Consider the following 27,990-nt stretch of genomic DNA (forward strand, 5'->3'; position numbering starts at 1 on the left):
CGGGTCAGGCCCCACCTGCGAGCCGAGTTTCTAACTTTGTAGTATCAAATACTACCGTTATTTCTGCGCCCTGGAACTGAACCGGAAAAGTGCTTCAAAGTGCTCAGAGTCGGTGACCGTCCTTCAAAAACGGCAATGGGTTGTATGCAGTGAGTGGTTGACTGCACACAACTTCTACTTTGGAGACTACAAACGGCGGTCTTGTGGAGTTGGCGTGTGATGCACAAAGGAGACATCCTCACACGTGCGCTTTGAAAGGGGCAGCGTGCGGAGATATTCCTATATTGTGATATATTGTGGTAAGAAGACATCGCCTCGTTGTACTCCCTGAACTTTATTGAAGAAGTACCGGGTGGCAATGGCCTTAGATGGCCTCTATACACTCTTTGAATTTTGGTTCTGACAACTGACGTTAATTGACACGCCAATTCGTGCCTGACGTTTATTCATCGCGATGCATGTGACATGTCCCTCCTTTTACTTGCGAGAAACGTGTGTGTCATGCATTCTCCTCGGAGGACCTTCCCGCGCGGACTGCCGAACGAGAGCGTTGAGAATTGGCCGTTACGGAAGTGTTGTAGACAGTTTCCAGAAGCACGTGCTTGCGACCACAGATGCCGATGACGTCATCCACACTCACGTCCCACACAAAAAATCCAGCTACATCCTGCAGCACGAGCTGGGCGATGTGGGTCTCCAAGGTGTCAGGGTCGGTAAAAGAAGGATTCGCCGGGGCTACGGTCGTTGTCTTGTTCTGCTCCGACGCGTTGCCCTTCCTTTGACAGAGTTCGTAGTAAGGGACAGATCCGGCCAGCCTGCGCAGTTATGTTATCGATAAACGGCAAAAGAAAACGCGGCGGTATAATACGCTGCATCATTGAAGCAGCACATAAATGCCGCAGCATTTGTCGAGCAAGCGCGTCTTCTATAAGAACCCGATACATTGATGGTTCAGTTCCGTCTGTGCACCATTTTTCAAGCTACGAGTGCCACGATTCCCAATGTCCCCAATTCCAACTGTTCAACGTGACCAGCTTGCATCGTGCCGTGGGTCTCGCGTGCTGCTACCGCAGCGCGACGCTCAGTCTGGGTCGTATCGCGGTTCTGATGCCTGCTGCTTTTCCTGGGTTCTTCCACAGACAGACTCCTTCAAATACCGGTACCTATGAAGTATGCCCAGGACACACGAACGTCGCCGGAAGCGGCGCGCTACCAACCCTGAGGCGGATCAATTTATGGCGAATTCGACTGGTCGATCTGGAGCGTTCTTCTTTTTTTTTTTTTTCCTTTTTTGTGCCACGGCGGAGAAGGCATGTTTCACTGGTCGCTTGAGATCATCTCGCTCCGCGACGGAGCGCACTTTCTCTGATGAGGAAGCTGGGATTCAGCCGAACTCCGACGAATCACGGTCGTCACTCCCGGATCTTGCGATGATACCGACTCGCTGAAGTTGCCGGACGTGAACGGTGACTTCTCCACTCCACTCCACCACACTCTTGGCCGAAGCGTGGTTGTTTTTCGCCAATGGATTCGGATTCGGTCACCCCGTGCCAGATTTTGTTGCTCTGCAGCAGATTCACGTGCTCGCTCCAGATCGACCAGTGGAATTCGCCATTAGAGCGGACACGAGATCGGGATTGAGGAGGGAGGCACTTGAAAACATGCTCATGACAGCCAGTCAAGGAGCAGACTCCTAGTTGCCGGGTATTGGCTCAATACTCTCGGAGCAGTTGCCGAATGATATTTTATAGTATCATTCTTTATGCCGGTCCGTCCCATGGTTATTGTGGGGTTGTTTCTAGTGTATCGTTGAAGGCAAGCGACGCCTCGCATGCACCCGAGAAAGAAGGTGCAGATATCACGTAAACATCGTGTTATCATAGAAGATAAAATGAAAGCCTACCCTTTCTTGTCGTCGCCACTATAGTGTGCCCCTGCAAAAGCGATAGCTGCAATGATTCTGGTTTTAGGCAGGCCACTTTGAAAGACGTGATCGAACTGGGCCATGGGAGGAATGACGGCGTAGTCGAAGAAGTGACCCAATTTTTGACCCGCAAGTGGTCGCTACAGAGGAAACACATGGTTGAAATGGCCGACTAGTTACCCCATCAGGTATACTGTGGCTTTCATTTGTTGCATTTTTTCTCAAGTGTACGTATCGAATACTTTTGTTGACATGTCTCGTTTCAGTATCACTCTCATACAGTTGTGTATTGCTCGTCCGATTGCAGTACAAGAATAATCATCGTTGTTTAACGAAAGTCATGGAGCACAACTCGTTTAGTCGAGGAGATAAAAAATGAACAAGAAGATGCAATGCAGCTGCTACAAGAGGACGAGTCGCGTCTAACGGTCAGCCCTATTCATGACATGCTGGGATCTCAACAATGGCCTCGAAACAAAGGGGTGCCCTACCACGTATCGCTCCGTGGACGATAGCGTGCCAGGGGAACGGAATGTATTCTGGACAGGTCTTGGACTGACGTCATTGCAAACGTAATCATACGCGCGACCATAAAAATGGCTGTGCTCAAGATCTGCGGCCGAACCGTGTGTACACAACGCGACTTGCCGTTCCTGTGCGTCGGTTTGTGATGTCTTTCGATCTATACCATACGCTTATCCAGAATTCTTGCTGTTAAGCAGGTCGGCTAGCGCATGTGGCCTATAGAGTTTATTCACTGACGTCACTCTTCCAGAGGACACTAGGTTCGAAAAGGCGAAATCGCCGCCATGATGTAGGCCCCTCGAAGTTTGGTTCCGGTTTTCGTTCGCTACCTTTGCGCTATTTAGAGGACCATTAACATGAAATGAAAACATGGACTATGGTACAAATAATCTTCACACAGTACAATAACTTTGAAACACCAAATGTACGGTCAAAGCGATGTGGGTGAAGGCCTGGACAGTCATAACCTGAGGACATACATAATGGCGGCAAATCTGCGCTCTCCTGCGGATGACGTCATGTGAATAAACCCTATAGTCCTGCACGCCATTCACAACCATTATTAGCGAGGCCGGTGCTAAGGCTCACTCAGCCAGCGTGAGCTCACTCAGCCGGCACTGAGAACTTGCAGGAATGAATTGCTACGTCGAGTAAGGAGCGTCGTGTAACTTACACAAGCACTTACACAGGATTTTATGCTGACAAAGAAATGTCGGCCAGCGCCTAAGCGGAACATAAACAAGGACACATGACTTCAAGATGACGTTTCCAGTGACGTGGGGTCAGGACAAGATGGCGATTTTGCCACTTTACAAAATCTGAACCTTGTGTCACCCCTGTGCCTCGGAATGGTATTTTTTCTTCATTTATGCCCAATATTAAGCCGAATGTTAATCAATTTTGGAACCCAGAACTATGCGCCATATTAAATGTACAACATCTTACATCATTAAGCAGGGTGATGTGACTGGGTCCCAAATTTTGTAACATTTTTTACATTCTTCAGAGAAAACCGTAGTATATCTTTCAACTAGAAGCCGGAAGCATTTTGCACCATACTTTCCACCATGGTGGATATTCATGTATGAGCGTGGGATATCTATAACTATGGCCTGCAAAGGCGGGAGGCCTAAGGCGGTTGCCTTGCTCGCTACCCCCAAGATGAACCATTTTATGACATTCTAGGACACGTTAACAATGTATCAAGAAAAGAAATAATTTATCTCATGAGCAACAGATGAAAATACCAACAGAAGCTAAGGAGAAGTAAAGTCTCAGGAAGCCTAACACGTGTTCCGCACGATGTGGCCACCTACAACATCGAAATGATACATCGAGGCATTGTACAAATGGTTCCTTTTAATGAAATTTGGGCTTCATAACTCATTCTCTAGTGCATCGACAACACACTGTTCATTCATCAGCTTCACATTGTTCGCTGAATCGCAACTATTGAAGGAGCAGTGAAAGGACATTTAAGATTGCTCGAAACCCTGCTTAAAGTGATACTTCGGAACGATCGGTGAAAAAATTGCTGCACATCGTAGTTGGTTCATAACATCCACAGTATACCTGCCATCAACTTCGTTTCTTTCTCGTGTGACGAATTATGCCTCAAATAAGCGAACAATCAAACCGAAACAGGAATGTGCAGAGGAGTCTCCAAAACTTTCCTTTCCGAAGGCCAACGCATTGCGCTACCCTGCATGGAGCGGACAAGTAGTATACCATGCCGGTCGTAGCCGCTGCGTTACATACTCGGAACAAAACAATGGACGAAGATTGGGGATCAGATCACTCAGACACAAATGGAAAGAAACAACGGTCACCTGCTTCCCTGAGAGTCAGAAAACAGCGCAGGAATGGTATGACTAATGCACGGTGACGTTGGCCGGGCAGAGAAAGGAAGAAGAAGTACTTCCATCGACGTTCGGTGGGAGCCAGAGTTTTTCAAATTTCGAAAGTCGTTTTTATGATTCCACCTTCCTTTGCAAGTGAGATATTTCACAACTGTGTTCAGTTCGTGTAAATGATGGGAATATCGCGAGCTTGAAATCCATTTTGTTCGGAAGTCTCCCTTTAATACGCTGTGCAACTAGGTCAACTGTCTGCACAGCTTCCTAGTTTCTCTTTCTCACCTATTGTTAGTGGAGTGACCTTATTCGTCGCTCTCTCAAATAAGAAGTAGTAGCTCAAGGTTATCCGCCTGTGGTTTCTTCTGCGAACCAAAGCTGAGTACCATGCCGGACTGTGAACACCCCCTTATCGCTGTCTTGTGAGTGGACAGACACATGGTCATGTGGTTTCTCCAAAGTTTGCCCTCTCTAATGTACAGGACAAACTGTTGTAGCCTATTAATCGAGTCTTCTGTCAGGAGTAACCGTGCAAAATATTTTCACTGAACGTTGTCTTATCATTGTGCAAAGTTCAGATTAAAAGAACTACCCAAAAAATCAACCTTGCGCGTCTCGATCTGCGGCCGTGACGTAGCAGCAGCGTAGAACACAGCTGTGAACGAGGCGCCTGGGAGGCTAAGTTCGTTCAGATAACTTGATGCGTTGAGATAAGTAATCGGAACGCGCCTATTGGACAGCGCTGCGCACGGTGCTGCCCGCTGTCCAATCGACGCGTTCCGACTATTTTTCTCCACGCATCAAGTTATATCTTCACTGACCAAACTACCCTCCCTGATCGGTCCCCCCACGCCACGGAGTAACGTCGTCCTCACTCGTCTTCTACTTGCTCTCTGAAGAAGTTGACGGGTTCTTACAGCGCGTCCAGATCAAATTGTCAAGCGGACACACGCTACAGGTCAGCCACAACCATTGTTTTTGTGCAAGAACGCTTGTTGTTCCTCGCGCAACCCGTCGCAGCCAAAAACGAAAAATTTATGGCATCGTCTTTCACCGCTCTTTTAAAGTGCCACTACGGACTACATCTCGTGTCTTCAGAATCCTACCAAAGTTATGTTACTGAAATCTTCTTGTCTCACTTTACATTCCTGCAAAATATTTTGGCTCTACACTCTTAAAAATGAACTTCACCGCATAGCACGCTCCTAGCCAACCATTATCTCGAATGATATCGTTATCTGCCCTGATTTGTTGAAAACGGGAGGCTCTGACCTTCGAGAAAACAAAAGGAGGGAGAAGACATCTCTCCCATTTCCCCCTCTTACGATCAGCGTCACGTGACTTCTCCACCACGTGACCCTCCCCGAACGCCAGCGTCGTTGCTAGGAGACGAGTGCCCTCTCCAGAACATGACATCATTGTAATTTGTGGGCTTATGATTACGTCATCGAAACTTGTGGAGGCTCAGCAGATCTTCAAAAATTGACAGAAATGCACAGCGTTCGTAAAGAGGACTGAAATTTCGCGTATAGAATCCTTGAGGCACCTTCTTTTCATGGACTGAATAAAATGAACGCTGTTTTCCGAGTCTGGAGTGGCACTTTTGTAAAGGAGCATTGAGGTGACTCCTCATTTTTTTAATTTATTTTTCGCTGAGGCGTGTTCTGCAACGAATAAAATGAACTCCTGTGAAGGTACGACAAGCGCAGATGACCATAGGAGAACGAGAAAACATCGTGACCTAACGTGGTCCCTGGGCACGTGACTCGTGACGTAGAACGGCTCCTAAGCTGAGAAGAACGAAACAAAGAGGAAAAGTACGGAGACTTTTCAACGTCACACGAGTGCTTTCTCCGACTGTTTTTGTAAAATTGGTTGCGCAGTTATAATACACCTCAGAGCGAAAATATTTTGCATGGTGGCTCCTGATGGACAGCATGACGAATGAAACAGGGTTTCGAGCCACGTTAAATGTCACCTCACTGCTCCTTTAAGGCAGATTTGCTGGCTCGTAAAACAGCAGCAGGAAGATAACAATCTATTTTTCGACACTCTTGAATGAAAGAAGTACTGCAGTGCTAACTGAACTTGTGCAGTTTAGCGATACCTTGATTAGTTCCGTCTCAGGTGGAAGGACAAGCACAAGCTCTCGATGCCTGAATAGCGTACTGATGCGTTTGAGCAGCCGGATCATACCATTCCTCATCTTGAACGGTGCTGGAAACATGCCGTTGAGCACAATGCCGTCGAGGTTGTTCAGAAGCAGCCAGCGAAGAAGGTTTCTCGCAAAAACGCCGATCCGATCACGTGACAATGCTACAGAGTAGAAGAATGCTGGAAGAGGGGAAGGCTCGGCTGAGCAAGGAACAACCATGGCACTTCCTTAAAATGTCAGACTGGGTCTATTATGGTAGATTGACCTTTTAGTGGTATGGCACTTCGTGGATAATGGGGACATGACGCCAGTTCTTTTTACTACTGCTGCCACCTTGTCGCCATTGCGACTTTACTGGCGAGGAAGTAAACTTTCACTGCAAATTGCGTTGCACGGTACTATGAGAAACTGAAAGAGTTTATGTTTGTATTAGCTGATGTCTGTATGAGTACACAGTTTATAGAAGTGCAAGAAGTGTACCCCTTTCTTGCTCGGTCATGTAGCATGTTTTCTGTTACACTTTGTCAAAACTTCGATATAGAGTCTCTATATTCCTAATTGTCTCTGCAAATGCGCGAGACGCCCACCGGATTGGAAGCTCAGAGTAGCGTTTATTGCGTTCTTAACAGACCGACCCTCGACTGACGCTACCGCTGGTACGGCTCACATAGTATTTTTTTATTCGTTACAGATTGTTCATAAATAAGCTATGAGGGTAGCAAAGATGCATCTCATTTGTGGATGCGGGTTGTGTGGCCCGGCGGACGCCCTGTCGGAAAGCGTTTGTAACTACTGCTACGACGACTTAGCTAAAATTAACCTATTAATTAGATGTTTTCTGGGAAATGCGAGACCGCAGAATTAGTGCCAGTCATTATTCGAATCCATCATCCTTGTTGAACACCCTGAGAAGCGAACGTACGTTGAGATATATTATTGCTAAATTTTGCTATGCAAATGAGCCGAAACCAAAACTACGCACTACTCGAGCGCAGAAAGAGCGACATGCATTCCACTTGAGAGGGTCAAGTGCTTTGGAGCCATGGAGGTGATTGGAGTAGGCGCTAATCCGTTGGCCGGATGAACTGGCCTCCGACCGAGGCCGAAGGTCGTGTTGTTTCTGCGCTCGAGAAGCGTGTATAGTTCTGGTTTTGGCTCATTTGCATAGCGAAATGTGACAACCACTATCTCAAAGTACGTTCGCTTCTCAGGGTACGTAATAAGGACGATGGATTTGAATAATGACTAGCTCCAATTCTGCTGTCTAACATTTCCCAGAAAACATCTAATTAAGAAACGAATTAATGCATTTTATCTAATTAGTCGTCCAGTAGTTGCGTACGCTGTCCTACACTCTTAAAAATGAACTTTACCACATAGCACGCTCCTAGCCAACCATCATCCCGAATGACAACGTTCTCGCCCTAGATTTGTTGAAAACGGGAGGAGGAGCCTATTTTGTGCCGTGTATAATGGGCACAAAATAGGCTCCTCCTCCCGTTTTCAACAAATCCGGGGCGAGAACGTTGTCATTTGGGATGATGGTTGGCTAGGAGCGTGCTATGTGGTGAAGTTCACTTTTAAGAGTGTACAGGATGTCCGCCTGGCCGCATAACCCGCCTGCCCAAATGACATCAGCGCCCGCTCTCACAGCTTTTGTATAAAAACCTATAACGAAAGAAAACGCACTAAACACACAAATACACACACAAATACACACACACTATATATATATATATATATATATATATATACATACCGGGTGTTTCAGTTAAATCCCCGGGTTAAGTAATTCGCGAACGTGTGCACCAATCGACGAACTTTCTTTTTTACAAGTATCTGTGCGATACCCCCTACAAGCTGCGCACCGTGTGAATGAGTGGCAGGCGCTCATTGTTTAAATAAAAATTCAAATGAGTTTCGTAAAAAACATAACGTCTAAAGCAGGGCGCTGTCGACATTAAAATGGGTACTACCCCTTTTGGGACCTTCAGTGGACACCTTTTAGAGAAAAATCTGCCACCGAAGCGGATCATTTGTTACTGAAATTAATTGGTTTCGGTTTACATATTTTGTCGGGGCTGGTCGCGGTGAAGCGCAAAAGGACGTAATTCATTGGTGTAAGGACATAATTCATTGCTGGCTAAAGGAATGGAAGAGCGTCCTTTTGCGCTTCACTGCGACCAGCCGCGACAAAAATATGTAAACCGAAACCAATTCATTACTGCAACAAATGACTCGCTTCGGTGGCATATTTTTCTCTAAAAGATGTCCACTGAAGGTCCCAAAAGGGGTAGCACCCATTTTAAGGCCGATAGCGCCCTGCTTTAGAAGTTATGTTTTTTCACGAAAATCATTTGAATTTTTATTTAAATAATGAGCGTCTCCCACTCATTCACACGGTGCGCAGCTTGTAGGTGGTATCGGACAGATACTTGTAAAAAGAATTGTAATTGTAAAAAAGAAAGTTCGTCGATTGGTGCACCTGTTCCCGAATTATTTAGCCCGCGGAGTTAACTGAAACACCCGGTATATATATACACACACATATATACCGGGTGTTTCAGTTAAATCCCCGGGCTAAATAATTCGCGAACCGGTGCACCAATCGAATAACTTTCTTTTTTACAAGTATCTGTCCAATACCGCCTACAAGATGCGCACCGCGTGAACGAGCGGGAGGCGCTCATTATTTAAATAAAAATTCAAATGAGTTTCGTGAAAAAAAGCTAATTTCTAAAGCAGGGCGCCGTCGGCATTAAAATGGGTACTACCCCTTTTGGGACCTTCAGTGGATACCTTTTAGAGAAAAATTTGCCACCGAAGCGGGTCATTTATTGCAGTAATTAATAGGTTTCGGTTTACGTATTTTTGTCGCGGCTGGTCGCGGCGAAGCGCAAAAGGACGTAATTCATTGGTGGACATGGGAGTGAAAGAGCGTCCTTTTGCGCTTCACCGCGACCAGCCGCGGCATAAATATGTAAACCGAAACCAATTAATTACTGCAACAAATGACCCGCTTCGGTTGCAGATTTTTCTCTAAAAGGTATCTACTGAAGGTCCCAGAAGGGGTAGTACCCATTTTAATGCCGACGACGCCCTGCTTTAGAAGTTAGCTTTTTTCGCGAAACTCATTTGTATTTTTATTTAAATAATGAGCGCCTCCCGCTCATTCACGCGGTGCGCATCTTGTAGGCGGTATTGGACAGATACTTGTAAAAAAGAAAGTTATTCGATTGGTGCACCGGTTCGCGAATTTTTCTTGCCCGGGGATTTAACTGAAACACCCGGTATAAGGCACGTTTAGAGTCACTTAGTTAGACCTGTATGACCCTATTGATAGTTGACAAATGTGTGTGCGCGAGTGATTTTTATTTAGGTGGAGCAGGTCTCACTCCGAAGGGACCGACCTCTCTAATTTTTGTGTCCCTCCATCGCTTGCTGTAGTAACCACGCACCAGCTGTAGAAGTAGAGGTATACATAGCTAGAGCGTAAGTATTGATGCTTGGTCTGAGTTGTTGCAATATACATTTGCTGAATTTCCTCTGTAAGGTTATCAGAGTAGCCATTTCGAGTCCCACGAGTCTTTATTGAACATTTGAAGCTTCTATTTTTTGTTTTTTCGCCGCGGGTGTCCTGTTTTGTTTAGAACTATGTGCTGGAGGAAGACATCTGCGCTATGGCAGTGCCCCTGAATTCTTAAGCGACATCTACTACCAGGGGCAAGAACCGAATCGTGCAGCATTCAGCGAGACGACACTCGTAGCACCAGGAGTGTTCTTAAGCACTCTGGATATCTTTACTACAGTGCAGTGTACCTGACGCATTGTGAAAGGTGCCTACGGACATGATGAGCCTCAGTCTGGGTGTTGTCTTGCGCAGGCGCAGGAAATCATCGAGGTGAAACGGCTTTGGAGGAAGGCTTAGGCTGTCGTAGTTCTGAAGGTCGCTGAAAAAGTCCCCCAGACCAACCACAGGGAGAACAAGATGACTGCACAGCTGCACAGGAATTTCTTGAGCCGAGTAACGCCATGGGTCCTTTCGAGTAAAGCTTAATGGATTCACCTGCAGAAACAGTCATGAATGTGTTCGTATACAGAAGGGACGTACAACGATGCCGCCAGAAGATTCTCCTGCTCTCACTTTCTTTGAGCATTAGCACTTCGAGTGAACGCAAGCAATATGTGCGGTGCAAGGATAGGTGTTACGGATGGGAGTGGAGTTAGGACATGGCGTGGGGTACAGTCACTGTATCGGGGGCAGTTATGGGAAGCCTCTGGACATGACAGGTGGAGTCATGTGCTCGTTCGGACGCTGACGCACCATTGTCTTCGGTGCACTCGGACTTATTTTTATTACATGACCGATACCGAAGTCATACATCGCAGCCGTCGAGAAAGCATTGGCTGGGATGCAAACGAGTCAACTGCTCTCTCAAGGAGCGTACTTCTTAGGCTATTTTTCTTTTTAAGGCCACATTCACTACCCAAATCGCACTGCAACCTTCGGATAAAACACTTTTATGTTACTCGGTTTCGACACATGGCATATTGGAGTGCAGCATGCTGTTAAAGGTGTGTCTAGTTCACTCTGAGCCACCCAATTCGCTGACATGGACTTTATCACACTGCTTCGTAATAGACGACTTGAGGGAATCTCAGAGAGCACCACGCCGCTTTCAACTACGGTAACTTGATTTATTGTAAAAAAAAAATGGAGATGTTAGTACCGAGCCACTCGGGACTGGCTACTCCAGGACGCGTTATTCAAAAAGGAAGAAAGGGAAACTACGCAAACCTATACCTATACACCTATACACTTTGAAACGGAATAGATGAAAACATCATCACAAAACTTGGCACCAAAAGCAACAGTGTAGGAGAGTTCACGTGCGAAATCTCAATGCACAAAAAACAAGGAGCGTCACAGAGTGTCAAAGAGATCCGTCGAGACGAGGAATTGCACAAGGGCGCGTATGGTAGGTATGAGCTGATTTCCGGGCCAGCACCCAAGAGCCTTTTCGGTGGAGTATGGCCGATTATCCAGGCGGGCCAGCGATGACACAAGGGTACAACGGTGTGCACTGTACCTCGGGCACTCTTGTAGTATATGATCCACGTCTTCGACTACGTCACATAGACCGCAGTTGGTGGACGAAACCTTGCCGAGCGTAAACAAAAGTCGGCCACTGTATGGTACGTTGAGACGGATCCTGTAGATGAACTACGTGATGGGTCGTGGAAGCGCTGACGGCATATGAAAACGGAGATCTGGGTCTAACTTGCGCAGGAACGACGTAGAAGGAACACTTCTTCGCCAGTGTTCACTGCACAGGCGTCTCATAAGGGTACCCATTGCTTGCTTTGCGTCCGCTTGGGTAAAATACGTAGGGTGCGTCGGTACACCACGTGCCACATGAGCCCGTCTCGCAAGTAGGTCGGGAGCTTCATTCCCAGGGTCGCCAGTGACCTGGGATTCAGTGCAAGGTGATGTGATGTCCCTGTGTGACAGCACACGAATACTCCCTGAGAACGTCACACACCAGTGTAACGAGGGAGCACGAGCCGATGGTGCAGTGCAGAGCTTGGAGGGCGGTTTTGGAGTCATTGTATATGGTCCAGTGAATCGGGGGTTGGCGGGACACAATGAAGGAAAGCGCCATAAGAATGGAATGCGGCTCGGCCGCAGCAGCTGACCTCTGGTGCGACAGCCTTGCGCCTCTTTCAACAGCTCAGGAAGTGCGAATGCACAGGCAGAGCCGGTCTGTGTCGATGAGCTGTCAGTAAAGATTTTAATTCTGCCTTCATCACGATGAAGCATGCTCAGACTGAGTTGGCGAAGAAGAATTGTTGTAGCTGATTCTTTGGAAGCCAAGCCGGAGACATTGACATGCACAGGTGGTGCCTGAAGGGCCCATGGTGGGACTGCGGGTAGAGTTAGTTTTTTATGATTGTGAATGAGGCTGCGGTGAGCTAAAACAGCTTGGCAGTAGCAGGATGCTGGTTGCCCAAGAATGTCGCGCACTAATGCGTGACGGTAATGGCGAGTGGAGAGCCTCGTGTAGTACCCAAGAGATTGTGCCGTCCGCATGAAGACCAGCGAAGGCTCCTTGGCTTCAACCATGACAGGGGCTCTTGATTTGTGGACACCAAGGCACTTTTTCATGCTTTTTGAAAGGACCGTTTCCAACACTTGTTCGGACGAGGGACAAAGGTTATGCACCACTGGAAGATGATACATCAACATCTGTCGTACGAGGGACCGGTGTAGACCAAGCAACGCCCCTGTAGAAAGTCCCCAGCGGGTACCACAGAGGTATCACAGGACATTCAGCCGAGACTCAGCTCTACCTCTCAGACAACGAACCTCCGCTCTCCAGGACAGAGAGCGGTCAAGAACCACACCAAGAAACTTATGGTGCGTAACACGCCGCACGACATGCCCACTTATATGAAACTGAATGTTCTTCAAATGCCGGCGAGTGAACGGCAAAAAACAAAAGAAAAACAAAACAAGTCTCCTCATGAGGGAGGTCCATGCCTCTATTTTCCAGGAAAGCGGCAACAACATCAAGGGAACACTGCAAGCGCCGCTGTAGCGCTGGCCACTGCTTGCCGGATGTCCATATGCATATATCATCAGCATACAAGGTGATGTTGACGCCCCCTTGGCAAGAGAGATGGTAGAGCAGCCATCCTTATGAAAATGGATATGTCCTTTCTGCAGACCTCTTGTGGACTTCTAGTTTCCTGTCTTGACAGTGTGTTGACTTTGACTTCTTGTTGACCAAGTCAACAGGAATAGCTGTTGACAATCTCTTGAACTACCTTATGTGTACCTACTGTGGACAACGTATATAGATGTAGTTGTTGACAGTTTGTGGACTTTCTGTGCACCTATGTAGCAAGTACTTATTTCAACCGTCTTTTGTTTTTCATAGATGAATTCTGTATTATTAATTATTGATTATCGGCCAGTAATGTCCCCAGAAGTCGACCTCTATGGGGTACCGAGCATCCCATTGTGGGGGAGGGGGTATATGTTTATAGAGGAATATTTGTGGGTGTATTCATTGGGAGAAAACCCGTATGGGTAAATATTAGCAATTTCAGGGTGTGTAGTAAAAAAACATGTGGTGTGTACACCCCTCCTGGGAGGTAGAGAGATCCGTGTTGTCGTCTCTCTAAACAAAGCGGTATTTGAATTTGAACTTGTGACTAAATGTAGTAGCTTGAATGCCATATTGTCACCTTTTAGCTACATATTAAAACTCTAAATACATTTTCGATGACTTTGACAAGGCGGTTGCTCGTATTATTATACTTCAGTTCAGTATACAATATATTTCCAATAAAGTGTCGTAATGAACAGAAATTTATTTGAGCCATTATACTGACACAATGGGCAGGTTGACGCATATACGTGCACTGAGCGTACAGAGTCCATTGCGTAGCGCTTTCTAGCAGACTGGAACAAAGTTCAAAGTTGCATATCGACACAGCGTATTCCCAGCAACGAACAACTGTCACATAGTTGCGCACAATCTCTTGATCATCATGTCCCTGCCTGCTACACGTCAAACATAAAATGCTGCTGCTTCATGAATCCTATTTTCTTGTCACCGCTATGCAGATCTGACGCTCTCGAACATGTTCATCGAGCCAGAATTCACGACAACACTTCAGTTTGAAATCCGATTGGCTGTTCGTAGACTGATGCTTGTGTCGAGAAACAGTACAGCACGATCAAAGACACCATAATACACGGATAAGTCGGCGAACGCACTTGCCTCCCAACGAAAGACACCGCCGACCCGGCGTCCACCGTTCAAATTTCAAATGAAACCGCCGAGGGAGTACGCAGCACGCAGGCGAGGAAGCGCGAAGTGCGGTTTTCAAATTCCGTCAACCAATCCGGACACGCTTGTGGCGTCCGACCAATAGAGAGGCACGGATTGCTCCGTGCGCAGTAACACGCATTTTGATACAGATTTTGCGAGAGCTGTGCTGTGGGGGGCTGACATCGCCATTAGCATCATCGGAATGTCGTTGGAACGGTTGCAACATGTTTCAACTATCTCAGCGTTCGCTCGTCCATGGATACGAATTTCCGTCGTATGGGGTAAGCTGTGTGATAGAAGTGTGTGATCAAGCTTCACTTGTATTCGTACTGTGACTATTGTGCTGTAGGTTTTTGTTTGTTTCCAGCAGCGGCTGCAGTCTTGCGTCCAGTCAGGTAAGTGTACAAGTATCAGTTCGTGGCCGGTGTTGCTTCTGCTAATTTCATTGCCGTTTTTTGCAGGCCATGAAAGAACAAAGGAGTATGTGACTTTGCGTCGTAAGAGGTAAGCTGTGTGATCGAAGCGTGTGAATAAGCTTCACTTGTATTCACACAATGCCTGTTGTGCTGTAGTATTTGTTCTTTTTTCGAGCAGCGGCTGCAGTCTTGCGTCCCGTCAGGTAAGTGTACAAGTATCAGTTCGTGGCTGGTGTTGATTCTGCTAATTTCATTCTCCTTTTTGCAGGCCTTACTTTGTTGAACAGTAAGCTGGGTGAACCAACTTTGTTGTTGCTATGACCATTTTACTCAGTTTTGCTCACTTGCGTTTGAACATTACTAATTTGCGATTAAACGCTCTATTTCAGACACATTTCTCTCCAGCGCTTCAGAGACGTCGCTTTCGCCGAAATGCAATGAATTTTGAAGTCCAGCATTTCATCGTGGGTCGCCAGAAGAACTCAAACTGCAGCCGGTCATTGACTGTCAATTGTGCGACGCGACACTGTGTGGCATCAAGCATGTGTACGTGCGAAATACTTCACTACACGCTAAGGAATCCACGGTTAAGAATATATCATTAAAAATAAATCGTTTCAGAATCCCCCCAAATCCACGCTACAGTGCTAGAGTCATGTCGTATGGCCCAAATCAAAGTGAACAGCAAGCAAGGGGCTTAAACTAACCTCACATGATCATACTAGCCTAAACTATCACCAACTAATCGAAAACAAACTAAACTAACCTAACATAACCTGATCTAACCCGGCGCAAATTGCAATCAATCCGCCTCAGTGCTAGATGGTGAGGGGATTTTGAAACAGTTTATTTTTAATGGTCCCCGCAAGTCCCCAAGGTCAAGGGAGGACCCCAGGAGGAGAAGGGACGCGGGGGAAAACAACGGGACTGGGACAATCGGGCTGTGACGGTCGTGGTAGAGAGTTGTGTGCTTTGGAGGCGAGGATTAAACGATGTAAGTCACATCTCTTGTGTCCGAGTCATTCTTGTTTGACAATAGGGAACAGCTTTTGGCTATTAGGGCACCCACGGTAGGGTTGAAGTTGACCGGGAGGCTTCAACCCGTATTTCACATATGGTGGATTATTAAACGGTGATCTCTAAGCGTGGATAGAAAGCGGTTTACTTTAGGAGATATATTTTTAACCGTGTATTTTTTAATACATCGGGTTGACCCCGAGGTCGCGGGAGAACAAAGCGGGGACGGCGCCATCGCCGGAACTAGCGCAGAAGCTGTTGAAAATTCGCAGCCTCTTCCTCCCCAGACGATGGCGGCAGATACCCCTAACGTCTTGCTGCAGGTGACAAACCTTGTTGCCGCGCTGACACAACAGATGAATGTGGTGCAAACGAGCTCGCATTCCTCTTTTCCCCCGAGGCTCCATCCGAGTATGGCTGTCCCTACATACTCGGGCTATTCTGACGGGAAGTCGGTCACAGACTTCCTGTTGGAACTGGAGACCTATCAGACAGCGTCCAAAGCGCCTGATGATACAGTGTTAAGGCAGGTAGTGCCGGTAGCACTGGTGGGGGATGCCGCGCGCTGGAGAAGGCTGCAGAAGCCGTTCAGTTCGATGGCAGACTTCAGGCAGCGATTCGAGGAGTTTTTGCCCCCCGATTACGCGATGCGGATGCGCGAGGAATTAGTTCGTCGTACCCAGCATGCCGATGAAAGCCTAATAGAGTTCGTGAGGGCGATTCAGGAGCTCTATAGTAGGGCCGACCCCGGGGCTAGTGAGCAGGAAAAGGTCTCTCGTGTCATACGGCAGAGCCACCCTAGTTTCCGCCCTTATCTCCGGGGAAGGACGTTCGACTCTCTCGATGTGCTTGCACGAGAGGCTCGTGTAATTCAGGCAGATCTTTTGTCTGAGTTGCAGTACCGTCCACCGCCGCGACCCGAAGAGTCGGTTGAACCGGGATGTGCGTGGGGTGGAGTACGGGATTCTGCTCCGAGGGGAAGGGAGGTGGCATCCATGTTGGCGGATGCCGGGCGTACGGGAGGGAGAGCGAACGATTTCGTTTTGGGGGGGGGGGGGGGGCCTCGGGCGCTGGATCCCTTTTCCTTCGAGCAGAGGCGTCGTGCGGGATTTTGTGAAACCTCTCACGACGGTCCGCGTGGGGAGAGGAATTGTCTTCCTGCCCGGAGGGCACAGAGTCGGCAGACACAGCCGGTTAGGGAAGTCCCCAGTTACAGATTGCCACCGGCGGACCACGGGCGCGCGCAGCCCAGGTGCTATGGGTGTAATGAGTTGGGTCATTACAAGCGCAACTGTCCCCACCGCCAGCGGAGTTCTCGCTTAGCGCAGGGAAACGAGTAGAGCCGGGGGCGGGAGTTGGGGTTAGCCCTGATCCGTCGTCGGCGACAGGTGAAAGCTTGGGGTGTATGTCTCGTACCTCGCGAGGGTGTTCGTCGACTCCTGTGCGGCCCTAGGGATCCGGCACAAGAGAACGACTCCATATCATCCCCAGGCGAATATCACGGAAAGGGTGAACCGCAACCTTAAGAGCATGTTGGTGGCGTTAACCGACAAGCATAAGGATTGGGATGAGCGTCTACCTGAGTTGGGCTTTGCGACCAGGACGACGGTGAATAGGTCGACAGGGTTTTCTCCTGCGTACCTGAACTTCGGGAAAGAGATTAGTTTTCCGATGGAGAACGTGCTGAGACAGACCACGCTGATTGCTCGTAGCCTGTCGAAGTACGCGAGCGAGTTGCGTAGTCGGCTCTCGGACGCGGTGACTTGCGCAAGAGAGAGCCTAGACATCGCTCGCACTGATCAGGCGCTTCAGTACGATAAGGGGCATCGTGCCCTGTCGTACGAAGTCGGGGATTTGGTCCTAAGGCGAACGCATCCACTGAGCAATGCTTTGATGGGTTTTGCTGCATCGTTGGCTCAACGTTGGGAGGGGCCATTTCGGGTACTATCCCGGGTATCCCGCCTGACATATCGAATCCGCCGTGTGGAAACGGGGGAGGAGGCTGGTCCCGTTCATGTTGGTGATTTAAAGCGCTACCATGAACGCGATCAGGGGGCTGACTCTGAGGGCGGCGATGTGTCCAGAGAGCCGAAACAAAACTCGGGGGGTTCACACCCGAGGCGGCGTGCTAGGACGTTTGTTCCACCCGCGGCGGAGCACGAGAAGCGGGACTGCGGTCGCATGCATACAATTTGCGCGTTCGTTAACCATGCCGTGCTTCCGCACAACTGCTTGCAGGTTTCTTGGCAGCATAGCACGACCAAAGGATGGTGCCTCCCGCTCCCGTTCCGGGAGTAGACGGGGCAGCGCATGGGACCGACGGGTGCTGGCGCGACCAGTCCAGCCCGCTCCTCCTCAACGCCGGTCGGCAGCAACTTGGACGGCGCAGGTTGGGGACACGACGGCCAGCTTCGTGTCCCACACAGAGGTGGGGAAATTACTTTTATTTTGTAATGCATTACCATTACTCATTACTTGTATAAAAAACTAATGCATTACATTACTCATTACTTGTATAAAAAACTAATGCATTACATTACTCATTACTTTTTGGATATTAGTAATGCATTAGTAATGCAATTACTTTAACGAAGTAATGGCATTACTCTGGCATTACATTTACGTTTTAGGGCATAAGCCTCAAAGGTGCTATGCATAAGGTTTTTCCTTGCTTTTTTTTTGCTATAGGCAATAGCCACCCGAGTATCCCCAAATCGGTGCCACTAAATCCCCGCAAGCGAGTCTGATAGGCAAAAGCTATAGATAAGATTTATTGCAGATGATGCCTTTTCTAGCATTACAGCCTACAGTTCTGTCCTGGCAGAAAAACTATCTCTGACAGCACAAGAGAAGCTAACACGGTACCATACCAAAACAGTGAATCCCTACAGCAATTGTTACGTATTACCCTCACAGAGGCTATGTTTCTATTTCATTGATTTTCCTTACTCCAAATGCGCACAAGCGAAAATCGGTGATATCATCATGTATACACTTGTAGCACACACCGCTGACTGTTGAACTCTTGCAGAATTCCCCGGGCTGCGCTTTTCTCTTTCCTTGTTCCCCTGTGCTCATTGTTAAAGGCGGGTTGAAGAAAACCTGGATGTCCCCAATCTTCACGTGGCGCAATGAACATTCGACAAAAGTAATGAGTAATGCCACCCTGCATTACTCAGTCGAAATGTAATGCATTACCATTACTCATTACTTGCTGGCAAAGCGTAATTCATTACCATTACTCATTACTCAAAAGTAATGCATTACCGGTAATGCATTACTTTGTAATGCATTACTCCCCACCTCTGGACTCCCACACGCGGTGGCGCCACCAGCCCAGGCCACTAAGAGGTGCAGATCCGGACGGCGTGGCTGCCACCTTCCGGGGGATGACTCTTCAAGACCGCTACCCCAGCGAGCCGGCCGCGGTCTACAGCAACGAGGAGGCTGCGCGTCTGTGCACCACGTGCGGGGGCCTGGTCATCGACCGGCCTACACACGTCAGAGGTCCCCGCCACGCTAGCGCCGTCGCTGCCCTCGCTGGAGCCACGCAGGGTACCCCGGACGCCACGCCGGCAGCACCCGCACCTGAGGGGCCTGTGGCACCTGCTGCGGTCACCGCAAACCTGGCCGTCGCAGCCGCCGTCGAAATCCTCCGGGCCTTCCGCCCGGACCTCGTCGCCGGGACGGACCCCAGAGGGACAGCGCCCATCCTAGCGCCACAGCCGGTTGATCCCCCAGTTGTGCCTGTGACCACGGGCCAAGACCGTATGGCGGTCGACTCGTCGCCGAGCCCTGCGTCCCTGGAAGAAGATCTCCTCGAGTTCCTGGACCCCAAGACTGGGCCTTAGGTGGGGGGAGGTGTGGGGTCCTCCATGGCACCCTCGTAGGAGGCTAGCACTCCGTATTGGCCTTGGGCGACCGCAAGTCCCCAAGGTCAAGGGAGGACCCCAGGAGGAGAAGGGACGCGGGGGAAAACAACGGGACTGGGACAATCGGGCTGTGATGGTCGTGGTAGAGAGTTTTGTGCTTTGGAGGCGAGGATTAAACGATGTAAGTCACATCTCTTGTGTCCGAGCCATTCTTGTTTGACAATAGGGAACAGCTTTTGGCTATTAGGGCACCCACGGTAGGGTTGAAGTTGACCGGGAGGCTTCAACCCGTATTTCACATATGGTGGATTATTAAACGGTGATCTCTAAGCGTGGATAGAAAGCGGTTTACTTTAGGAGATATATTTTTAACCGTGTATTTTTTAAGCGGTTTATTCTTGCATGTCTTATTGAGATGTCTTATTATATGAGAAAGAAATGAAAAGCTTAAAATCAAGAGTATCGCATATTGAGGAGAAAAACACAGCGGAGGGTGTTCAGAAATTAAGATCTGAACTCAATCGCCTGGAACAGTACACAAGATGTAACAACATTGAGTTACATGGGGTATTACAAACTGAAAATGAAAATATCATGGAAAAGGTTAACGAGATAGCTCAGAAGATTAATGTTAAACGTCTGACGGCCGATAGCATAGAAGCCATACATCGAGTGCCCTCAAGAGTAGGGTTCACAGCGCCTGTGATTGTATGGTTTATTAACAGAAAGGATGCTGAAGAATGGCTAAAGATGAAACGTAGACTGAGAGAAGTAGAAACGGATAATGAGCGGATATATGTTCAGGAAAACATGACTGAAGCCAACAGGAAATTGTTCAATTTGACCAGAATCAAGGCAAAGGCTTTGAACTACAAGTACGTGTGGCACCGTAATGGTGTGACATATGTCCGTAAGAAAGAAAATGAAAGGGCCCTAAAAGTAGATAGTGAATCTGATCTGGATAAGTTGACTGTAAATGAGTAAATTCACAATGGGCGCTCCAGAAGATACCCGTTTCCTCACAGTTGACACCTGGAAGAAAAGCTTAGTGTCTTGTGACTTGGTTTTAAAACTGCTGCATGTGAATATACGTAGTGTACCGAAGCATTGGGACACCTTATTCGTATGCTTAGGGGATATGGCTAACATGGATGTGCTATGTTTAACAGAAGCTAATACCCCTACCAATGTATGTGATGCGTATAATATTCCTATGTTTCAAAGGTTGACAATGTCTAGAGCAAACAGAAAGGGCGGAGGACTTATGTGCTTTGTACATTTGGACTGGCTAACAGAGGAGGTCCCTTGTATGTTTACCAGCGCTGAAGTAATGGTTTTTCGTTGTTCAAAACAGTCCATTACGGTATACGTTGTAGTGGTATATAGGCTCCTCAACACAAGCATTCCCCTGTTTTTAGTTGAAATGGGTAATTACCTCCGTAATTTTAATAGCGAGGACAATGTCATTATGGTAGGAGATGTCAACCTAGATTTGTTATGTCCAAATAAGGACGGCGTTGCGGATTACTCCACAATGTTATCTACATATGGTTTGGAGCAAGTCATTAAAGGGACTATGAAACGATTTTTTTCTTCGTTTCGTTCGAAAGAAGACATTTTTCTGAGTCTAGAACCGAAATTTTACTTTCGTCGCGCGAGCGGATTTCTCGGGAGCGAATTTAAACGGAGCGGCGAAGGGACGAGCTGGCGCCACGCCGTGACGAGCTGCCGAGCGGAGACACAACGGGTAACTTGACGCGACCACGGCCTGCTCAGCAACACGTCATCGTGACGTGTTGCCGAGCCGAGGAATTCCGCCAGGAGCATGCGCCGTAGGATCCCGCGTATGCGTTCATCGGGAGTGGAAATCTCGATGACAGCAGCTTTCGCGCGATCGGCAGATTTCGGCAGTGGCGGCAGCCACAGCGCGAGCTTGCGGCATTACTTGCCATTGTGCAACACCGGTGACGTAACGGGGAACCGAAGAGCGGTCCGTACAGTTACACCATCGGCAGGGAAATATGCGCGGGAGAGGAGGAACGCGGAAGAGACATTTCCAGCGCGCGCTCCTCGCAGAGTGGAGCGATTTCGTCCGGAAAAATTTGTGGCATATTAGTTTCTCTGCGGGAAGAACAGTTTCCATCGAAAAAAAGTATGGGGGTTCGGGAAATTTCATAGTCCCTTTAAAGACTTCACTCGAGAGGAATTTTTATCTGGTAGATTAACGCAATCGTGTATTGACCATATAAACGCTAGAATGAGTAGCTACCAATGCAAAGGAGCTGTGATCCAACAGAAAGTCGCAGATCACTATTTTGTATCTCTAGTGGTACTGAATGATAATGTAAGTGGAAGCCCACGAGAGGATGTCAAAACCACGCTTGATAATAAAAAGGTAAATTGGTTGATTAAAGCTTTTGACTGGAAGAGCTTACTTGATGGTAGAGACCACGTTACGCTATATCAGTCGTTTGTGTACCACATGAACGAAATATATACACAGTCAAAAAAACGCGTTACAGTTAGAAGGAAGAAGGCGAATACTCCATGGGTCAATTCTACAATCATATGGCATTTGAAACAAAAAGATGCCCTATGGCAAAAATGCAGAAAATATAAAAATAATACGAATTTGAAGGAAGAGTATAAAATCATGAGAAGGAAGGTAACTACTATGATTAGACAGGCCAAAAGGAAATATTTTCTAGAGCGGTTTGATAGAGCAAAGGCTAATAAGAAGGAGAGTTGGAACCTCATCAATCAACTTTTAATGCGATCACCACCACAAGGTATAGACAGGACAATAGAAGCGAACTTTGGTAAAACCGTTAATTCCAATCTTGCTGAAGAGTTCAACGTTGCATTCGGTGCCACAGGCAGCAACCTAGTTGCATGTGATACTGGGAAATTTGACTACTTTGGTAAATATAGCTGTGAATCTGCGTATTTACCAGAGATGAGCGAAATTGATCTCTACGACATTGTTAAAAAAACAGATTGCTATACGTCAGCAGGTTTCGACGGTGTCAGACCCAGAGACATTGTGTGTCACATTGATATTTTGAAATCTGTCATACTTGCAATTTGTAATGGTTGTCTTGGCAGCGGGATAATGCCAAAAGAATTAAAAACTGCAATAGTTAGACCGCTCTACAAAAAGGGAAAAAAGAATGTTTGTACCAATTACAGGGCTATATCGATACTGCCTGTACTTGCAAAGATTATAGAAAAATATGTTGCACGGATTGCAATGCAGTTCCTTGTGACACACAGTTTCTTTGCACCGACACAGTATGGTTTTATGGAAGGTATAAGCACCATAAACGCACTAGAGGACTTTAATGACTTAGTTTCAGCTGCTCTTGATGATGGCAAGATTGCCACTGCGTTATGTTTAGATTTGATGAAGGCGTTTGATACAGTTAAATCATTCAATACTGTTATACAAATTGGAAAAACTAGGCTTTAGAGGACCTTTTCTCTCATTTTTTTCAAATTATTTATCAGATAGGCAACAGCTGGTGTCTGTGTGTGGCTTTCAAAGTACATTGACTCGGGTTAACACTGGTGTTCTGCAGGGTTCAATACTTGGACCGTTGCTTTTTAATGTATATGTGAATGATATTAGTGGGATCGGTTTGCATAGCAAGATCTTCCAGTACGCAGATGATACGACCCTTATAATCGTAAGCGAGACGGTTGAGGAGGCCGCGCGTGATCTTCAATCAGATATTATTAAGATTATGAAATGGTATAAAGGCAACAAAATTTTCGTAAACGAAAGCAAGACCAATCTAGTGTGCTTTGGAAGCCCGCATAAGAAGAGAGATGTATTTCCAATATTTATGCATGATGAGAGTTGCAACCAATGCGCTTGTAAACCGTTACAGTTTTCGCCAAGTATGAAGTACCTGGGTATGTTTTTTGACCAACATCATAACTAGTCTACACATGTCCTTTACATGTGTAAAAAGCTTCGGCTTGTGTCATTGTATTTGTTTAGAATGAGAAGTTGTTCCTCCCCATATATTAGGAAAATGGTGTACATGGCATTAGGTGAAAGTGTTTTGAGGTATGGCATTACACTGTATGGAAGTGCGCCTAGAACGTGGATAGCAAATATCGACAAGATTCTTAAAGGCATCTCTCAAAACATCGCCTACAGTACGTCTGGTGTAAACGCCAATTTCACTATTCTTTCGCTTCGTAATCTCTTTCGGTATTCTGTAATAACCCGGCATTACTATAGTACAAAAGTAATTGTTCGGAAAAGGTCTCAAAGAAGTTTATTGCCTATATATCAAGAGCCCCGTGTTCGAACCAATTATGGGAGAGGTCACAGGAGGTTTTATATTCCCAATACATTTAATGCCATACCTAACCAATTTTTGGTAGCATCATCCAGACGTAAGGCTTTTAAACAGATAAAGCGTTTTCTGTTTACATCTTTATAATTTCAGTCACTAAGTGATGTGACTACCTTTAGATTTTCTTTCTTGTAATGTTTGTACAAGTGTACAAACAAGTGTACAAAAGTGTACAACAAGTGTACAAAAGTTTGTACAAGTGTACACTGTGTGTGAGTTTAGCTGCTGTCTGACTGGTGTGACCCACAAGCCTTAGAGGCTTAGGTCACCCACGATATAAAACTGTACATACAACTTGAATAAAAAATGTTATGTTATGTTATTCTTAAGCGGTTTATCCTTAATGGTAGATTTCGGGAACCCCCCATTCAACTTAGCTCAAGTCACAGAAAGTCCACAAAAACTCTTCACATCATACGTGGGATGGTGCACACAACAGTTGTGGGGAAAGTCAACAGAAAAATACACAGACATTCTGCAGACAAATGTCTACAGAAAGTAATGGGCCATAAGTCAACAGGAAGTAAACTAGCAGTGTCAACACAAGATCAACAGCTAGTCTCTAGAAAGTCTGTGGATTCTGTTGACTTTTGTCTGTTGACTATAAACATTAAGGGAATAGAAGGGCATAACGACGTTGAAGAGGAGTGGGCTGAGGACCCCACCCTGTGGGACACCTGCTGTTGTGCTCTGATGAAACGTTTCACCATCCGAAGTCATCACAAAAACAGTTCTACCACGTAGTTAGTTGGCTATCCACCGGAGGAGCTCGCCCAGTAACGCTCAGAGAGAAAAATCCATGGAGTACATGACCGCGGCTTGTAGTGTCATAGGCTCGCTTAATATCAAGGAAAGCCGCCACGGTTAGTAGACCTTCCGATCTAGCGTGTTCCGCGTGGGTTACCACATTCAAGACACAGTCTATTGCACGAAGAGCTCTCCTGAAACCTGCCTGCGCCGGATGTAGGAGCGTCCGGGACTCCAGAAACCAGTCAAGGTGGTTCAATATTCGCCTTTCCATTACTTTGTCCACGCAGCTGGTGAGGCTAATGGGACGAAATGAAGCCAGCTCTCTTGGCGACTTCCCTGGCTTCAAAACTGGGATAACACGAGCCGCTTTCCATACGTCGGGCACGACACCAGTTTCCAGGAGTCATTAAGAGAGCAGTTTTTCAAGTGACGCAGCCCCTAACGAGGCTATGGCCTCATACGTAATCCCGTCGGCCCAGAAAAGGATCCTTTCCTAGAGTGGGAGATTCCTTACTGCAACTCGTTGATGGTAAGCTCAATGTCCATTACAGGGCCACAAGCCATGCAGCCGAAATAAATACCACTAAGAGCATCAACAACTGATTGCTTGTGGGCGCCAGTCGAAGTGGCACAAGATGGCCGTGTGAGCAGACAGCAGAACTCTTCACAAGCTGCAATTTCTGAGATCTTCAAATGAAGCGCGAGAGCTCTGAAGGGAGTCTCTTGCTCAACAGGGCAACTAAGAGTCTTAACAATCTGTCATATTCTGCCGGTATGTACATAAGGGGAAAGCGTGGAACAGAATGACTTCCAGCTTTTGTGACCCAGGCGCTGGAGGTGTTTTCCGATGACACTACGGAGCTTACATACTTCCTGGTAGTCCTGATGGCTTCCAGAACGACGGAACCGGCGTTCCGCTCGGCGTCGTATTCTTCTTAGGCGTTCAAACTCGGCATCAACATTTGAATACGTTGCTGGGATGGGAACCTGCTTGGTTGCTGTAGACAGGCTGGACGCCAGAGCACGGTTAATATCGTCCAGACTTGTCGCAGAGCGAAATAAATCTTCAGCTGTCGTGTTAAAAACCTTCCAGTTAGTAACTTGCTTGGTCTTATGGGGGTCTCGCAGCCCAGTGTGGCAGACAAGCAGCGGCATGTGGTTCCCCATGGTGTCCATATCAGCTACCCAGTGAACTTCCCGGGCCAACGAAGTAGGACAAAAGGTGACATGAATGCAGCTGGAGTACAAGGGCCCGCGAAAAAAAAGTTGGAGAGCCGTCATTTAAAACGATGGCGTCAAAATCGTCCAAGCATTGGTGTAACAACCGGCCTCGTACATCATCATGCGAGCTTCCCCATGCAGTACCATGGGCGTTGAAATCACCACACATGACGAAATGATTATGGAGAAACCGAAAAAGATCTGTGAACAGGCGGTCTTCGATGTGTACCGAGGGAGCTATGTATACACTAGCAATTAACAGTCATGCGTCTAGAGCGCAGACGCACGTTGCACACGACATATTCAAAATCATCATCCGATGACCCCCTAAGGAGAATACTTGGAATGTCTTTTCTCACACAGAGTCGCCCGACTAAGCCCTGTGCGTCTTTCAGAAAGGTATATAACATACTTAATTTGAAAGTCTGGAAGAAGTCGGCACTCGGGCTTCGCAAAGAGGGATGAGGGGAAACTGGTGACGATAGACGAAAGTTCGAAAGCCGTTTAACTTGTTCTGAAGCCAATTACAGTTCCACTGGAAAATGAAAGTCCTGAATTAGCTAGTGGCCATCGGTGTCATCCGAGGGGCACTATTGGTAACTATTCAGAAGGGGCTCCAGCGTGAGTAACACTTGTACTTCAGGGACTTTCGGATTGAACGTAAGGCAGCTAAGATAAGAGGCAAAAGGGCTGTGAGAATGTCACAATTCTCCTGATTACTGTTGGCTTGTGTGTCTCTGTGGCTAGGACGCCCACCGTGTGGCACGGACCAAATCCGGTTGAACTCGAGCTGAAGACGATATTTCATTAATATTGTTGAGTATTGAAACTTACTTCTCAGAAATGAGGAGATAGACTGTTTCTACTTCTCCTCTTTCGACGAAAAAGTCCAAAAAGTGTCAAGGGGAGCGAGGACATAACCTCAAGGGCTCTCTTCCCAGTGACAATAAGCGCCAGGGATGCAACGGGTGCGCAAGGAGCTCTGGGAATTCTTGAAATTGTCTGTTGGACAAATTGCTAAACGAACAAGTCTTCTGTCTATTGGCTTAACCCATCTTTGTGGACATGTATTGGTTTCTAATCACGACCCATAAGGACTTTATGGACTCTCCTTACCTGACACATAATGAGTGGGCGACCGGCGGACAGTGGTTCTTCGGTGGAATTGTCCTCCAGCTTAGGCACCTGTCGGATGAAGCGGATCCGGTTCAGATACGGCATCAGAGCTCCAGGCAGCACGATGAAGAACACCAGTATCAGGATCATGCAAGAGCTGATGGAGTACACGCATGTGTTTTTTACGAATGGGTCGTCGTGGATGAAATGAGGACGCTTGTTCCCTTCCAGAGTCATCTTCTCCTATGGTCGTTGTTCTGTTTGCTATGCAATGTTTTCCTGATCCCGTGCCTCTTCACATGTTCTTCGTCGTCGTCTAAAGTTCTTATTCCTTTCCGGTTGGTCGTACTCACAAGACGACATTCGCATCGTCCATTTTGAGTGCATCGAAAAGAATGGCGCAGTGTCCTTTGTTCGTTGAACTACGTTGAGACATTGTCCTCACAAGGTACAGAGTCGTTATAGACATGGTGTTCTATATATATATACTCGGTGTCTTTTTTCTTTCGATACAGATTTTTCATTAAAAAAACTATAAGGGCTATAGACATCCTGTTTTCACTTCTATCATCTCTGGGCTGGCGGACGTTCTTGGCCATCTGTTGCTCAACCGTCGGATGACTAATTACCTAAAATCGTTAATTAATTTTTCAATTATAAAAGCTACAAGGTCGTCCCAGTGAGAACATCTGGTCCCTTCGATCACCTGATATCGTTACCGTTTTCAGAACAAAAATCCGTTCGGTAGATCGCCTGCAAAAAATTCGTGAAGGAACACAATTTCTTCTTAATTTTGTTCATTGCACATCTTCGGAGACGCGTCTTTCCTTCACCCCTAATGTGAGAGGGTGAAGGAGCACACTATCGCCTCTTGAGTCCTCGAAAAAGATTAATAGAGAACAGAAAATGCAACCCAAGACAAGGGCAGCTCGG

At 47.1% G+C, this 27,990-nt stretch overlaps 1 protein-coding gene and 1 long non-coding RNA gene across 2 annotated transcripts in view; one reads left to right on the forward strand and one right to left on the reverse strand.

Annotated features, from left to right (window-relative positions):
* LOC135400249 (uncharacterized) overlaps positions 1-27,990 on the forward strand; it is a 199,934-nt gene that overhangs the window by 64,020 nt on the left and 107,924 nt on the right. The window lies entirely within an intron of this gene.
* LOC135400224 (endochitinase-like) lies at positions 316-27,404 on the reverse strand. The gene is made up of 5 exons (XM_064631998.1): positions 27,058-27,404; positions 10,277-10,523; positions 6,410-6,636; positions 1,904-2,064; positions 316-815 (listed from the first exon to the last, which is right to left on the reverse strand). The coding sequence occupies exons 1-5, from the start codon at positions 27,292-27,294 to the stop codon at positions 500-502; spliced, it is 1,188 nt and encodes a 395-aa protein (XP_064488068.1). The 5' UTR covers positions 27,295-27,404; the 3' UTR covers positions 316-499.

Source organism: Ornithodoros turicata, chromosome 1 (assembly GCF_037126465.1).
Source record: "Ornithodoros turicata isolate Travis chromosome 1, ASM3712646v1, whole genome shotgun sequence".
NCBI lineage: Eukaryota > Metazoa > Arthropoda > Arachnida > Ixodida > Argasidae > Ornithodoros > Ornithodoros turicata.

Excerpts from the sequence above, each read along its gene's own strand:
- LOC135400224 (XM_064631998.1), bottom strand. The coding sequence starts at position 27,294 with ATGACTCTGGAAGGGAACAAGCGTCCTCATTTCATCCACGACGACCCA. Across the intron at positions 10,524-27,057 it reads GCCCACTCATTATGTGTCAG|GTGAATCCATTAAGCTTTAC; the intron begins GTAAGGAGAGTC and ends CTGTTTCTGCAG. Across the intron at positions 2,065-6,409 it reads CTGAGACGGAACTAATCAAG|CGACCACTTGCGGGTCAAAA; the intron begins GTATCGCTAAAC and ends TTTCCTCTGTAG.